The sequence below is a fragment of the Mixophyes fleayi genome, chromosome 3 (genome assembly GCF_038048845.1).
Source record: "Mixophyes fleayi isolate aMixFle1 chromosome 3, aMixFle1.hap1, whole genome shotgun sequence".
Taxonomy (NCBI): Eukaryota; Metazoa; Chordata; class Amphibia; order Anura; family Limnodynastidae; genus Mixophyes; species Mixophyes fleayi.
In genome coordinates, this window is record NC_134404.1 from 67,163,438 (window position 1) to 67,178,539 (window position 15,102).

At 40.8% G+C, this 15,102-nt stretch overlaps 1 protein-coding gene across 1 annotated transcript in view; it reads left to right on the forward strand.

The window, feature by feature from the left end:
* DNER (delta/notch like EGF repeat containing) overlaps window positions 1–15,102 on the forward strand; it is a 175,377-nt gene that overhangs the window by 90,068 nt on the left and 70,207 nt on the right. Inside the window, exons 2-3 of the mRNA XM_075201649.1 lie at window positions 9,172–9,453; window positions 13,416–13,510. Coding sequence (XP_075057750.1) covers window positions 9,172–9,453; window positions 13,416–13,510 — 377 coding nt within the window. The remainder of the gene's footprint in view (window positions 1–9,171; window positions 9,454–13,415; window positions 13,511–15,102) is intronic.

Here is a 15,102-nt window from a genome sequence, read left to right on the forward strand (position 1 = left end):
TCTATGGAGATCAGAATACGTGGATATGTTATATTTTATGACTAAATACAATATAGTGAGCAAAAATTACCGTCTAAATCAGAAGTAGGCAACCTGTGTCTCTACAGCTGTTGTAGAACTACAAAGCCCATCATGCCTTGTCACACAACTGCTGAGGATCCACAGGTTGCCTAAGTCTGTAGGCCTGCTTCATTAGTAAATACATGTTTATTCTTACTAGAATACTTTGTTTATTCATTCAAAACGTATTGTCATATAGTTGGAAAAAAAGGTTTTGTGTCATATATTTGTGACTTAGTTGGCAATCTCCAGACCGGTATGAGAACTGTATGCCCCAGCTGGTGTCACCCCTCACATTAGAGGCAGACTCATCGTTTTCCTGGTGTACAAGCTGGTCACTGTGTTGGCCTCTTCTCTGTCCAGGGTCAGATTGCTGTGTAGTCCTCCTAGCCTAGAGCCAGGTGCTCCACAGCCCTATACACAGAGCCGCAGCCTTCCTTACGTCCATTTTATCAGTGCACTCTGCTAGGGAATGAGAGACTTAAGCCCAGTAAGAAGTCTGGTTCGGAGCCAGACCTGGAGAATCCAAGAACTGCTTTGCAGCTCAGACTTCTTTGCCACTGTCCGTGGTGCTGAAATGTAGGCAAGGAAGATAACACTTTCACCGCAAAGCAGGGGCGAACTGGCCATCTGGCACTTCTGGCAAATGCCAGAAGGGCCGATGGTCAGATGGGCCGATCCGTCTCCCTGCAGGCTCGAGCAGCAGCAACTCCTGGCACCAGGGCTGGATGTCAGCCCCGTACACAGGGTGGATTGACAGGCTAGTGCCGGGAGAGGCACCAACTGTAGTAGTGTTTGCGTCCACTGATCTAACGATCCGACCGTCCCCTGCTTTCTTCTATTTCTTTTTGTGAAGTTATCATGTGACAGCGCGCATCACATGATGTGCGCGCAGCCCCACGTGTGCAGAAGGGAGAAGAAGGCAGAACTCCCGGCCTTTGCAGCGCTGGATAAAAGATGGTAAGTGTGGGAAGGGGAGGGGATATGAAAGTTGATTGAGGAGGCTCACTATCTGTGCTCTTTGGTTTTGGTTTTGCCATGGACATGATTTCAATTGTGTTGGTAATAGAGGATTTGTTCACCAATGCAACAGTATGAAGCCTCTAGACAGATCATCCTGATTCTTATTTTGTATAATTCTCTCAATTTTCTAAATCCAAGTAGAGTATCCGTATGTCGTGTGCAGCAGTCCAATATCATTTTTATTTTGATTTTCAATTCCATCTTTCATTTTTATTTTTAGGTAATTTTTACATGCATGTATTTCTATTGTATTTATAATCTTTTATACATCAATTTGCCTTGGATTTATAGGGATACAGCACTTTGTACAGGATTCTGACAGAGTCAATTAAAAATACAGGGAATCTGTTCTTTTTCCCGGGCATACTATATGTATTGATCTCCCTCTATACAGAAAATCTAGGTGTTTATACATGGGGATGTTATTGTCTGTTAATTATTGTATTATCCTTCATATTTATATGATTCTGCCTCACTAATATACAAGCTTTTTTAATACTGTCATGTTGCTTAAGTGTAATAAAACTTTTTGATGCAGTACTTGGTATAAGTTTATCAGTGTACCCTAATTGAAGGGGGTAAGGATCACAGGTTTTTTCCCAGCGCTCGACATCCTGTTTATCTCCTTTGAGGTTAACGATTTGATGAATCGTGGTTTGAGCTGCAGAGTTCTCCATGTGATACCCCTATTATAGAGATTATTTGTTGGTTTGCTAGCGCCGAGGGCGATTCTCTAGGGAATCTTGGTTTTTGTCCAATATGCTACCTACTGTTTACCATTTGTAGTTTTGGTATCTTTTTGGTTACCACAACCTTACTGCCCCATGTTCAAATAACCACACAGGCATCATATCCCACTGTAGCAGATAATATTTGATAGTTGCCAGACATCAATGTGAATACAATTAATATATTTTTTCATGTACATTCATTGCAGGTCTATCCACTGCTAGAACTATTTGTGATAGAAAAGTGGTTTGTTTGTGTTTGCAGCGTTAGAAAGCGCACTTTGAACTTGAACACTTCAATACAAAACAAAAAGGCAGATTAAATGGTGACGCAGTAGTTTCTTAATATTATGGTAGCTAAATCTCATTTCATTGCTAGCACACATACTGTAAATAAATCGCCAGAATTCAAAGTTGTACACAGTTGTAAATTCCTGCTGGTTAATGTTTAGAGCAAGGACACCTAAACTTAAGGGGGACCAGTGGAGACGGCCGTTATGTGGGCGAGCTGCTGCCTCTCCTGGGATGATGAGTAGTGTCCCCCTGTAAAGATCTGATCTGCCAGATCAAATCCAGGTCTGAAATATTGTAAGTGTGAGCAGTTAACTGCTATGCTCAAAGCATGGGGGCCTTTTGTTAGCTATTCATTCAGCTTGACCAACTTATGTAGCCAAATTGGCAACAGATTGGTGATCTCCCAAAAAAGAACTGAAGTTCCTCATGTGATGCTCACACAGCTCTTTTATAGGAAAGTATTTCAACAACTGCTGTAGTGGAAAAAAGTTACCCAATCCCTGACTGATAAAATTTTATATTTGCTTTTATTTATTTTTTTCACATAAAAATCTGCAGCAACATATACAGTATTTGTTAACCAGTTTGTTTAAAATGGACTGTAGAGAGCAATCTTTAGCAAGCAGTCAAAGGGGCAGATTCAATTGGCCGCCATGTTCCACACTTTATAACAGTTTATATGGTAAAAAGTAACACTTACTTTTGCTCACACCTCTATGGGGCCCAAACAAAAGTTAGCGTTACTTTCACTAAAAAATTCACTGTGTAGATTCTCGCGGCTTTTCCGAGACACTACGCTATGAATTTTGTGCTAATTGAATCTGCGCCAAATGTTAATAAAAATTCCTGCTGTTTCCTATATGACAAAGGGACCTTTCTAGGTGACATAAAAGCATATTGCAGAGTTTAGAAAATGTTGCCACTTTATTGCTTGCTGAGAATCCAGAGATTAATGCAAACTCTGACCCATATGAATTTTTGTTTCCAAATTTTTGCAATAGTTTTTGGAATATGTAGTAGGTCTAATTAAACTAAGAAATGTATTGTGGCAAAAACAGAACTGTCTATAAAGTTTATGCCAATTTGTAGATGGTCATAAGGATTTTTTTGTATGGTTGTACTTCATAATAAAAGATATGTTCCTGTTAACAAAAAAAAACACTTTAAGGCAATTTTAGCAGCTGCAACGTGACCTCTTAGATAGCAAATATTATACCTTCTTAAAAGGTGAACATTTTAGCTTAGCTTTCCAAGTTAGTATAGGATTAGTGTGATCTCAGTGAATTATATGTTCAATTACAGGGCATGAGGTTTCCCATGATGGGCAAAGATTTTAATGTCCATTATCATTGATGTCTCCTGAGAGTCGATGAGAGCTACTGGGGCGTTTAAGTAATTGTTTAGGAAGATTTGATGAGCATAGGATACATAAATAATTACCACACAAGCCTTGCTTGTTTTCCTAAATATATCATATATATCATGCATTGAGCCCACAGCAAGTGGGCCTGTGTGCTTTAAATGCCAGGGCTGATTTTTAGTCCCAGTCCGGCCCTGCCGCAAAGGTAAGACAGCGGTGAGGGTTATCTATGGGGAAATTGTCTCGCCAGGACAGTTGCTTTTCACTAGTGGTATCCCAGTGAAATTACTTTCATAAATTGTGGTGAAAAACAGAGATAAAATATATTCGTTATCACCAGAACTCTGGGGACTTTAATAAATAGACCAGTTAATCTCTTAAGTGAAAAGAAATGATCAGAACTGCTGCAGGGTCGATATTAAAAGCATGACATAATTCTGTGCATTAACTATTGCTTGCTGAATTTAAGAGATTTAAAAAAATAATAAGATTGCTTGTTACATGTATCTTTATTTCCGAGTCTTCAGCCAGCTTAGAGGAGCCCATGGTGGTTGAGAGTAGGCATTCCAAGATCCAGAAATTTGGAATGATCAGAGTATTTATTCAAATCTAAATTTGTCTTCATCTGATTTCAATTCAAGGCCTAATGAGTCAGTCGAGTTCTAAGGATTCAAAAATGTATTAATCAACTGGAAGGGAGCCCAAAGTTTTGCTTGTGCAGCATTTACTGTTTAATTTTGAAATTCACAGTAATTGTGCATTAAAAGTAGCAGAAATATGACATTTTTAAGTTTGTTACCTGCAGAGCTTAACTTCCTTTCACTTCAGTAAAATAAGGGTTGCTCATACCTTTTACATACATATGCATGTAACCATGGTTCATGTACCTTGCTGAATTGGTTTCCATGTTAGGGTGCATATGATTCTCTACTGAACAAGCAGAGTGTGACTGATAAGCTTGTAGAGTTGCTCTTTGCAGAATACAATGACAATTAGTAAAGCAGCCTGGCTTGTACGCACAACAGGGCCAGTGATGTCACAGAAACCCATCTGACTACAGTTTTAGATTTTTCACTTGTATCATATATACCAAAAGTCCTTAGACTCTTGAAGGGGATTCTGCTGTCTGTAATGTAGTGAGGGCATAATACTGTATTAGACATTACTTTCTAACAGCTACAATATTACCCTCATGCTTTATATCTAAACAATTAAATTGCTGGCTCTAGTGCTTGTTGAAATAGGCAACGCAAACTAAGGCATGATTGTATAATGTCGTGCCTTGGTGTGAGCTGTAATATCGGGAATACATTTGGACGTAGAAGGTTGACAGATTAGCACAGAGTACAGCAGCAGCCGCAACGCCATTCTCAGGTAGTGTATTTTTCCACCATTATTTATGTAGGAGCACCTCAGAGGTTTTTCTGAAAACTGGTGCACAGACGGCTGTGCAAAAAATAAACCCACAGCCACCAGTCAAACAATCATTTTTATAGTATAGTTTAAAAAAAGAGTTAGTTACACCACATCTTCTTAAAGAGTTACTTGTGCACCACTTATCCTCCCCTGTTATAAATGTTTTTCTCTTTTCAGAAGATTGAACTTGTTAGCTGCAGTTAAGTTGGGAATGACTCACAGAAGAAGGCAGTTATGTGCTCAGGCAGGGCCATCCTACTGGTCTTCAGGAATCAGATATAACCTGACCTGTTTGCTGCAGATGATAACATTTAGTAAATTGTCATCAAAATCAATCAATAGATGATTTCTCGCCGATCCTCTCATAATGTCTTGTTCCGTTTTAACATGCATTTCAGGTTTTAGAGATGACTACAACACAGCATTCAGTATGGATGCTTTGTCTCTGATACAGAAGCAGAATTCTGTACTAGGGTTACCGTGGAAACTGCTTCTTCTCAGAGAGAGCCGTATTAGGGCAGGGGAGAGACTAACCGGGTCTCCCTTACACTACATCTGTGATAAATCACTATTGCAAGTAATCTAACTTTGTGGAAGGACCATAGAATTATGAATTTGGTCTCTATCTGGCTCTCTGGGCAAAAAAGTAAAGTAAAAAAAAAATGATTATAGATAAATAAGTAATATTAAACCAATTGCAAAAAATAGAAACTTAGAAATGTTAATGAAAAACAATTGATTATTTTTATATTCTTTTGATTATATTTTAATTATTGAATTTTATTTATTTGCAAATATTCAATGTTTTATATACATTTATTCTTTTTAATAAGACTATATAGTTTTTAATAAAAGGTGTATAACTGAATTACTTATGTATTATTAATGAATTGATTCTATAGCACAGATGTCTGGTTGAGAGGTATATTGAGTGACCTGTTGTTTCTAGTGCAGCAGGATACATTCTGCGTGACATTGTTTCATACAATCACATCAGATTCTATGAATATCACATGGATGCACAGTAATACAAGAAGACAGCTCTGATTTGTCTGTCATACACTCAGGGCCGGATTAACCATAGGGCTAACTGGGCTACAGCCCAGGGGCCTATGGTATCCAGGGGGCCTATGGTATCCAGGGGGCCCTTGAATGTGCTCAGCAGCAGTATTGATCGGTCGGAGGGGGGGGCATTTTCACAGCGGTCCTTCTCCGCCGCGCTGTAGTCTCCTTACTGAGGAGATCTCGTGAGTCTCACTCTCACGAGATCTCCTCAGTAAAGAGCATACAGCGCGCCGGAGAAGGAGGTAAGTGTCGGGGGGGGGCGCGGGCAGCTCGGATCACGGGGGGGGGGCCCTCATGGGGGAATGGAGGTTCCCTTAGCCCAGGGGCCTCCATTCCCTTAATCCGGCCCTGCATACACTGCTTCTATCTCACCTTACTGCATCCTAATGACTTGTGAAGATTTGCGCCCATGTGCAATCACTGCATACTTTTTGGAGAAAAGTATTTTTATTTAATAATTTAATATGTATACCTTTATTCCTTAGCCCAATAATAACGTAAGTCCTTCAGAACACTTTGCTATCCCTGTACTATATTTCTGGGGTTGCACTAATTGTGCCTAGTTACATACCTAGTATTTTCCTTTATGTATAAAATAAAAAAATTGGATATTTGAACTTACATGACAACATACAGGAATGATAGGAGCCTCACACCACGTATTTGTGAAGTTGGGGAACACTGTTGCTTCTACTATCAAATTCTCATTCTGTGGCTTCCCGCTAACCTTTATACCCCTGCCCACTTCATGGCATGATCCCTGTCACGTGTACCCCTCTCCTCATTAACGAGTGAATAGGTAACTGCCTCCCATGAGACAAGCTCACATATCTATTGAAATAAAAAGGTGCTGATGTGAACATTACGATGATCTGGTTGTATACGGCAGTAGAGTACAACACATGGCCCTCAAGGCCATTTTTGTGACCCACGAAAGTAGGATAGATTCTGAAAGGACCAGAATGCCAGGACAGAAATACTATAGCAGTAATTCTGTCCCAGTTCCTCTGTATCTGTGCTGGGTCTCACTCTGGCTGTGTGGGTGAGGATTCTTCCAGTCCCCTCCTCTGAGGCCACGGTAAGACCTTGCATTCATCGGTGAGGTCAGTCTGGCAGAGGGAAATAGTGTCACTATACAAATAAATAAATGATGAAGATGATGATAATAAATCAGAATGAATAAGCTTCACTCTAATTTGCTCCCAGTCTGTCCCTGTATTGCTGTAGAGCTTAGTCTCACAAAAGAGACTACATAGCAGCAGCTGTACTGGAGGACAGGTAAGGATTGTGCAGGGAAGTGTGTTCTTGCAGGGAGTTGGGGTGGCTGGTTGTTGGGAGGAATTGCATTCATGTGTTGCTGCAGGTGGTAGCTGAGAGAATGTGTTGCAACAGGTGGGAGCTGGGACAATGTGTTGCTACAGGTGGTAGCTGGGGTCATGTGTTGCTACAGGTGGTAGCTGGGGTCATGTGTTGCTACAGGTGGTAGCTGGGGTCATGTGTTGCTACAGGTGGTAGCTGGGGTCATGTGTTGCTACAGGTGGTAGCTGGGAGAATGTGTTGCTACAGGTGGTAGCTGGGAGAATGTGTTACTACAGATGGTAGCTGGGAGAATGTGTTGCTACAGGTGGTAGCTGGGAGAATGTATTGCTACAGGTGGTAGCTGGGACAATGTGTTGCTGCAGGTGATAGCTGGGGTCATGTGTTGTTACAGGTGGTAGCTGGGACAATGTGTTGCTACAGGTGGTAGCTGGGGTCATGTGTTGCTACAGGTGGTAGCTGGGAGAATGTGTTGCTACAGGTGGTAGCTGGGACAATGTGTTGCTGCAGGTGGTAGCTGGGAGAATGTGTTGCTACAGGTGGTAGCTGGGGTCATGTGTTGCTACAGGTGGTAGCTGGGGTCATGTGTTGCTACAGGTGGTAGCTGGGGTCATGTGTTGCTACAGGTGGTAGCTGGGGTCATGTGTTGCTACAGGTGGTAGCTGGGAGAATGTGTTGCTACAGGTGGTAGCTGGGAGAATGTGTTACTACAGATGGTAGCTGGGAGAATGTGTTGCTACAGGTGGTAGCTGGGAGAATGTATTGCTACAGGTGGTAGCTGGGACAATGTGTTGCTGCAGGTGATAGCTGGGGTCTTGTGTTGTTACAGGTGGTAGCTGGGACAATGTGTTGCTACAGGTGGTAGCTGGGAGAATGTGTTGCTACAGGTGGTAGCTGGGAGAATGTGTTGCTACAGGTGGTAGCTGGGAGAATGTGTTGCTACAGGTGATAGCTGGGGTCATGTGTTGTTACAGGTGGTAGCTGGGAGAATGTATTGCTACAGGTGGTAGCTGGGAGGATGTATTGCTACAGGTGGTAGCTGGGAGAATGTGTTGCTACAGGTGGAAGCTGGGACAATGTGTTGCTACAGGGGGGATAAGGGAAAATGTGCTACAAAAGCATGGAGGGATCAAATGTGTTGGTATTGGAGGGATAGAGGAGAATAGGGGAGAAGGGAGTTTGGTATAAGGGAGTATGTACCATACCATAATGAAGTAAAAAAAATGTAACAACAGCAAATTGCACACCAACAGGACATATGAAGTGAAACATTTGTTTACAGCCCTTTATAGGTTTTTACGCTTTTACATGATATGTTAAAAAGGAGGGATTTTATCACGTGTATGTAATAAAATATGTCACTGAGAAACAGATTAAGCACTTCACTGCAAGAAATCTATATATTAATTGAGATATTATTAGGTAGGTTTCTGATTCACAAGGGACTAATAAAGAACTTGTAAGTGTAACACTTAGGGGGGTATTCAATTGTTTCTTTTAACGCGCTAAAACAAAAAAAAAACGAGCGCTCTAAAAATATTACCGTTAATACGGTAATTACTCGCTAAATTTCATCTCGCAGCTCCCTGAGCAGCGAGCTGAAATTCAGCCCGCTGGCAGCGAGTAAGTACCGTATTAACTGTTTACGCGCGCAAAATTACCGTATAATATGAAGTTTTTTTAGAGCGCTCGTTTTTTTTTTGTTTTAGCTCGTTAAAAGAAACAATTGAATACCCCCCTTAATGTATTAATTTGTGTTGTGGAATAACATTACAAGCAACATGGATGCTCCAGAAATGTAATCAAACCATGTGAGCATAGATAGAGTAGAGGAAAGTATACAAAACCAGATGCAAGGAGCACATTTAATTTTTTGCTTGTATTTCCCCCCCCCCCCCCCCCCTCCAGCTTGTTACAGACCCTTGTGGAGAGAAGCCCTGCGTCCATGGAAACTGCAGTGTCCACGGGGATGGCTACGTGTGTATCTGCAGTGGTGGGTTCTCCGGGGTGAACTGTGATTCTCCACTTCTGGACTCCACAGACAACCCTTTGACTGAAATGCCAGAGTCTGAACAGACTACATCAGAGCCCACCATGGAAATGCCTCACTCTCCCGCTGTACTGGCACTTCCAACGTGGAGACCTAGGGTGGGACAGAAGGTGACGACCCTTCAGTGGGATGAAGTGCAGGTGAGTGAGTGCAATCAGAATCCCTCAATCTACTAGAATCACTTCACAACCTATAGCAGTAAACCGTAGACAATTTCTTGGTAATGGGAAGTTGGTTTTATTCAGAGATCCGAACAAGTTTCTTTGTAAAAAAATAAAAAAGTAATTTATGTGTGTTCAGTTTCCTATATTTATAGTATGTTGTTTTGTATTATGTATTTATGACTTTATTTTTTACCTTATTGTTAGAAATAAATTTCATCAAAATGACATTTAAAAGACAGTTTTGATTGTTGATTCAGCTCTATCCTCTTACAATATCCAGCTAAAAAAACCTGAAAGTTTGACTTTCATCTCTGATGATTTCTCCTTATTAAGAGCAGACATGACGGGTAGGCTTGCTGTGTAATTTAAGAGAGCAGTTCCAGCACTGAACACTGGAATGAGCATCGGTAGGATGATTTCACATTTAAATGTCAGGAAAAACATCACTAAGATTAGCAGGGTGGCAATCATTGCTTGTGCTAGCACCGATACTGACCTGACTAGCTAATGGTCCCACTTGTTGGCCGGAGAGTGGTCATCTTTACTTAACATTATTTAAAGCTATGGAAACATCCCCTCCCACTACCCACAAAATTATTGCCAAAATACAATTTAGTTTTGAAATGGAGACGTCTGATGTACCTTGTTCTATGGCAGCATCCTCTCCCATATTTAAATGGATGGCCTGGCATGAGTTTAATACAGATGGCGAAGGATCTGTGCTCCTGTGTCTATCAGTTTGGCTGACCCTTCTATTCCTGAATCAATTGACTTATCTCCAGATACCTAACTAAATGTGCTACGCTAGTGTCTCTTGTTCTTTTATGTGATCATGTGACCTTTTTTTCTCCTTTAGTGATGTTACTTCTCCCTTACCATAGAACGCTTTAGTAAAATTAATTATGACAAATATTATTTAAAAAGATGATTGTAACAAGGAAGCTACTTTAAAGCAGGGATTTTTAACATTTGTCCAGCACCCAAACTATATCTGCATTCAGCATTTCATAACTAAAGTATTTCCTATTCCCTCATGTCAGTGCAAGGATGTTGGTAGCATTTTCCACTGGAGGGTAGACATACACATAAAGCTGTGACCACAAGTTACCACATCCCAGTTTGAATCCGTGTGCAATTCGTTGAACATGCTCTCACTGTACATTGCCTACATTAGATCTCTTCCCTCCCCTGTCACACCACTTCAGGAGTAAGGAGACAGAAGTGGCAAGAAGTCGCAGGTCTGAATTGTCCTAGTTCTGTGTGTTCTCTTTATGATCATGAGCAGATGCTACGTACGTCTGACTCTGAATCAGACACAAGTGGTGCTTGTAATCCAGAGACATAGTATGGTGATGGTTCTAGCAGCTATCTGCTTGAGATGACCTCACTTCTCAACTATTTCAGAGTTAGCGCTGCTCAAAAGTTGACGCATCAGAGATTTTTGCCGTTCAACCACAAAGAAATTTTAAGCGCATTTCACAAGATATTTTCCAAATAAAATGAATCTTGAATCTATTGGATGCCCCCTCCCTATATCACTTTGATTCAAGCAGAGCCTACATCTTTCCATATGGATAACAGCAATACCATGCCTCAAATATTGTATGTCCTCCTCTCCAGCCCGCTCTATATTACTTAGAACACTTAATACCACAATAGGTGGTAGCAGTTCCTCAATAGATGAGGTTAAAGTGGCTGGGGAGAAAGAGGGGGGGGGGTTTACAGTGCACAGAGCAGATTGAGCTCAGTTGGGCTTTTCTAGAGTGCCTCTGCTCATTACAACATGTGTCATGTGACTGTGGTTGCCATGTTTACAACATGACACTGGTTACCATGCAGAATTATAAATAATTAAGAATGATGTAAAGATGTATTGCAAAAATAAAGGAGATGATAGAATAAAGGAGTTTAAAATGTTAACAAAGACAATAAATACAACTAATTTGAATTAATGTGGGATATAAATTTCAAATTTCAGAATACTATTTCGGAGCTACTAGCGGTAAATAAATAATGCTGAATATGGTTATATAAACGAATATATTTAAAGTAATGGAATAAAGTCATTGAGAAATAAAACTGTGAAAGGGAATAATAAAACGTGTTAAATATGCTGTGAAGGTAAAGCCCAATGTGTGAATGACTCAAGATAGCGTGTGAAAAACATGAATGAATATACAGTTGATAGTAATAATGATGAAATCATGGAAAAGAAATACTGAAAACGAATAAGGAAGTAGATTAAACAATAGAATGTATTGATAATAATAAAAACATTATGAAACAAAGTTATCTACAATATAAGTATCAATAAATTATTTAAATTAATAGACAATGAATGAAAGGTTTGATTGAAACTGGGTTATTTTAAAACTCAAGCAGTTTTTGTGTCCAACATTTATGTGCCTATTGGTTTTCTGGTGCACGTTGTCCTTACGGTCAAGGTAATTGAAGTGATTTTCTTGGTGTTTGGTTTTAATGTATGCAATACATTACTACTGGAGTGTTGTAAGCGATGCATACGCATCTGGGAGCTGGTGATATATGATTGATGATGTTACTTAGGAAAGGTCACCTGTTACTTTAAGTTCCATGTTAATGTTAGGAATGTATGCCTGTGTATCTAGTGCCCGTGCTGATGGCATAAGTTCATGAGTGTGTGGGTTAGGGAACATGTTTTATGTGTCAGTAAGGATTTGGTTGTTCAAAATTATTGTCCAAGCCTGATGTTTGTTTAGGTTGTGTTGCTCATCAGTGCACAGGTGTTATTTTTTTCTATTTAAATTGATTATATATCAAATTTGACTGGATGGGTATAAGTATAGTAAATGGATGGTTAAGTTGAAACATGGTGGAGAAGATAATGAGTGGGGTAGATTCAGATTAATAAGGGGTAGAGGGTGGACAATTGGGTATGGGTGTGTTAGACATGTCCCTACTTGTACACTTATAATGAGGTGAATTAGATATATAATTCCCCTTAGTATTGCTAAGTGGGCTTCAAAGGATCGTAAAATAAAGTTGATGGAGAACAGACAGTAATTGGCTTTGAAGGTCATAATCTGGAACGACTTCTGAGTAACTGTCCCAACCAACATACAGTGCGGTATTCAAAATCAACCAATTCACTTTTTAGTGCTGTCACAAAGCATATGTCCTAGAGTAACTAAAGGGTACAGATTTAACTTGGACACATTTTGAGATGCAAGGTCATTGTGATTTAGAGTTGAACTAGAATTCACCCTACTTTCCTAACTCTAAATCTGTCCACGCATTTTAAACATGGTTTTGCCAAGGTGAAAATTGGTCATTTTGTGTACCTGGATCTACTTGTAAGTCGGGCCCTAATAGAGGAATCTGCGAGAAGTGTATATGTTTTCTACCATTTTATCAGACTTCATCTCACAATACATGCATATTTTAGTAAATAGCAGACTACAGTAATCTGTATGTTATGCTACTAGAATCTTAGAAATGATGGCAGGGGCAGGCTGGGCTGGGTGGCTGGGGGGCATCTGCCCTCCTGGACGGTCCCATAGTAGGCTACCTTGCACTGGGTCACTGGGCCACCTGCCCTGAATGTTGGCAGGGTAGAACCACAGCAGCTGGTGAGCCACAGGTTTCAAAATGGCCAAGACACCAGACAATGTCCCTTCACTCTCATAATTAGTATAAGACATAAGTGAAAACAAAAACAAGGATTGTTGTAATCGAAAAATTTAAACGTTTTAATTAATGAACAGGGTGGTTCTACATTGTTATGAGGTCACACTGAACCTTTTCAAATTTATCCACCTGCAAACCAGCCTTGGTGCCCGTCTAGTTTACAGAACTGTCTCCAAGGGAGTAATGGTGCATCTGGTGGTTCAGAGAGATGCAGTAGTACAAAAACAAATGTAAGTGTCCTCTTATGTCTTTATCTTTTTGTTTCATTCCAGATAATTCCAGATATTGCTTGTGGAAATGCCAGTTCTAACACTTCCTCGGGCGGGCGACTGGTGGCCTTTGAAGTTCCAGAGAACACATCAGTGAAGTAAGATTTTGAGGATCTACCACATTTAGGGTTTGGTGTAAACAATTTATTTTTATATTTTAGCCCTGCCAAATCTTCCCTAACATCGGCCCAACGTGACTTCTGTAGTTGTCCCAGGTCTTAATAAAAATGTCTATGTTGTCTAAGTACGTGTGAGTAAATTTTGCCCAGAGAAATTAGACAAGGTCCACTAACCTTTCTACACTTATTACCGACAGAGCCAAAGTCTCTGGATACTGAGCGGAGTAATCCACCATGGTGAGGATGTACTTTTTTCCTGATAGGAAGGGGACCTATTATGCCCACTGCTACTCGCTGAAATTGTTCCCAGACTACTGTCAAGGACTTGAGGGGAGTTCAAGTACTGTAATGCCCATCAAATTAGCCAGCATCCGATGACTTACAGAAGGTCCAGATATCATTGTGGGATATTAAAAAAAATCTGTGCTTCAGTGTTTGTTATTTCCTCTGGTATCACCTCAAAGTAATTTCTTGGGAAATTGACAATAGCTGCTTGTGAAAATCCTGTTAAACCACCAGTTGAATGTGTTCCCTGGCAGGTCTATTCTCCTCTAACTTATAGCTACCCAGTACACCAGCATCTAATGCCAGGTTACACTCCCTACCTCTGTCTCTGAAAGGACACTGCCAGCTTAGTGTCCTATACCTTCTAGACACGGATCAGAGAGCTTAAAATACTCAAAAATTGCTGCTATGTCCCACAATATCTATTGGGTTGGGACATTCTACAGGGCAGCCAGTAGGGACTAACAGGTACGGTCAGGGTGAGGTCATTCATTCCGAGGTTATTACTGCTGGGAGCTGGGTTCCTACTAGCGACAGGAACATCACCAGACAACCCAGCAGGATCAGGCTGTCTGCAAACAATAGCCTCTGGATTGCTAGGGGGCATTGTCTCTCCAGAAATAAAGACCTATATGGGCTCCTTGCCGAGGTTTACCCTAGCTCACTGGATACTGTCTGCCACAGTAACATTGGCTGTGTGACTTTGAAGCATCACAGTAATGTCATCAAAGTGGAGGCTCACCAAAGTGATTGTGGCCCCTGGGTCTCTAAATTCTCCCACTTGGACTAGCTGCAGTTGCTTCCACATATTTTATATTGGCCACTTTCCCACAAAAGTGACTCCACCTAGTTATTTACATTCTCTATACTTCCTTGGACTCACTGGAGTGGGATCAGTCTTGGTGGGCTCACCTCTATTGTCAGGCAAGCAGGTCTGGTTCTCAGAGTCTGACTATGGGACACTACATCTTCAGGTTTCTGGATTTCCCGCAGCTATAGCCACTTCCTACTAAAGCTCCGGGTGAGCAGTAGACAGGTATACCCTGCTTGAGGATGGATGCTGGACTTCCACTTCTCTCAGTGCGACAGCCACATACTGCTCTACTAACCATGCAGCTTATCTCAGTCCACCATCATTTCAAAGCTGATACCCTTTTTTATCTTCCCTTATGTTTCTACATTTACTTCAGTGGCAGGGTGATGTATTCATCTACCTGTCTATGAGCAGACAGAACCAGCCCTTTTGTGGACCAATGTGGCTTGGTCTAGGCTAAACTACTTCCATC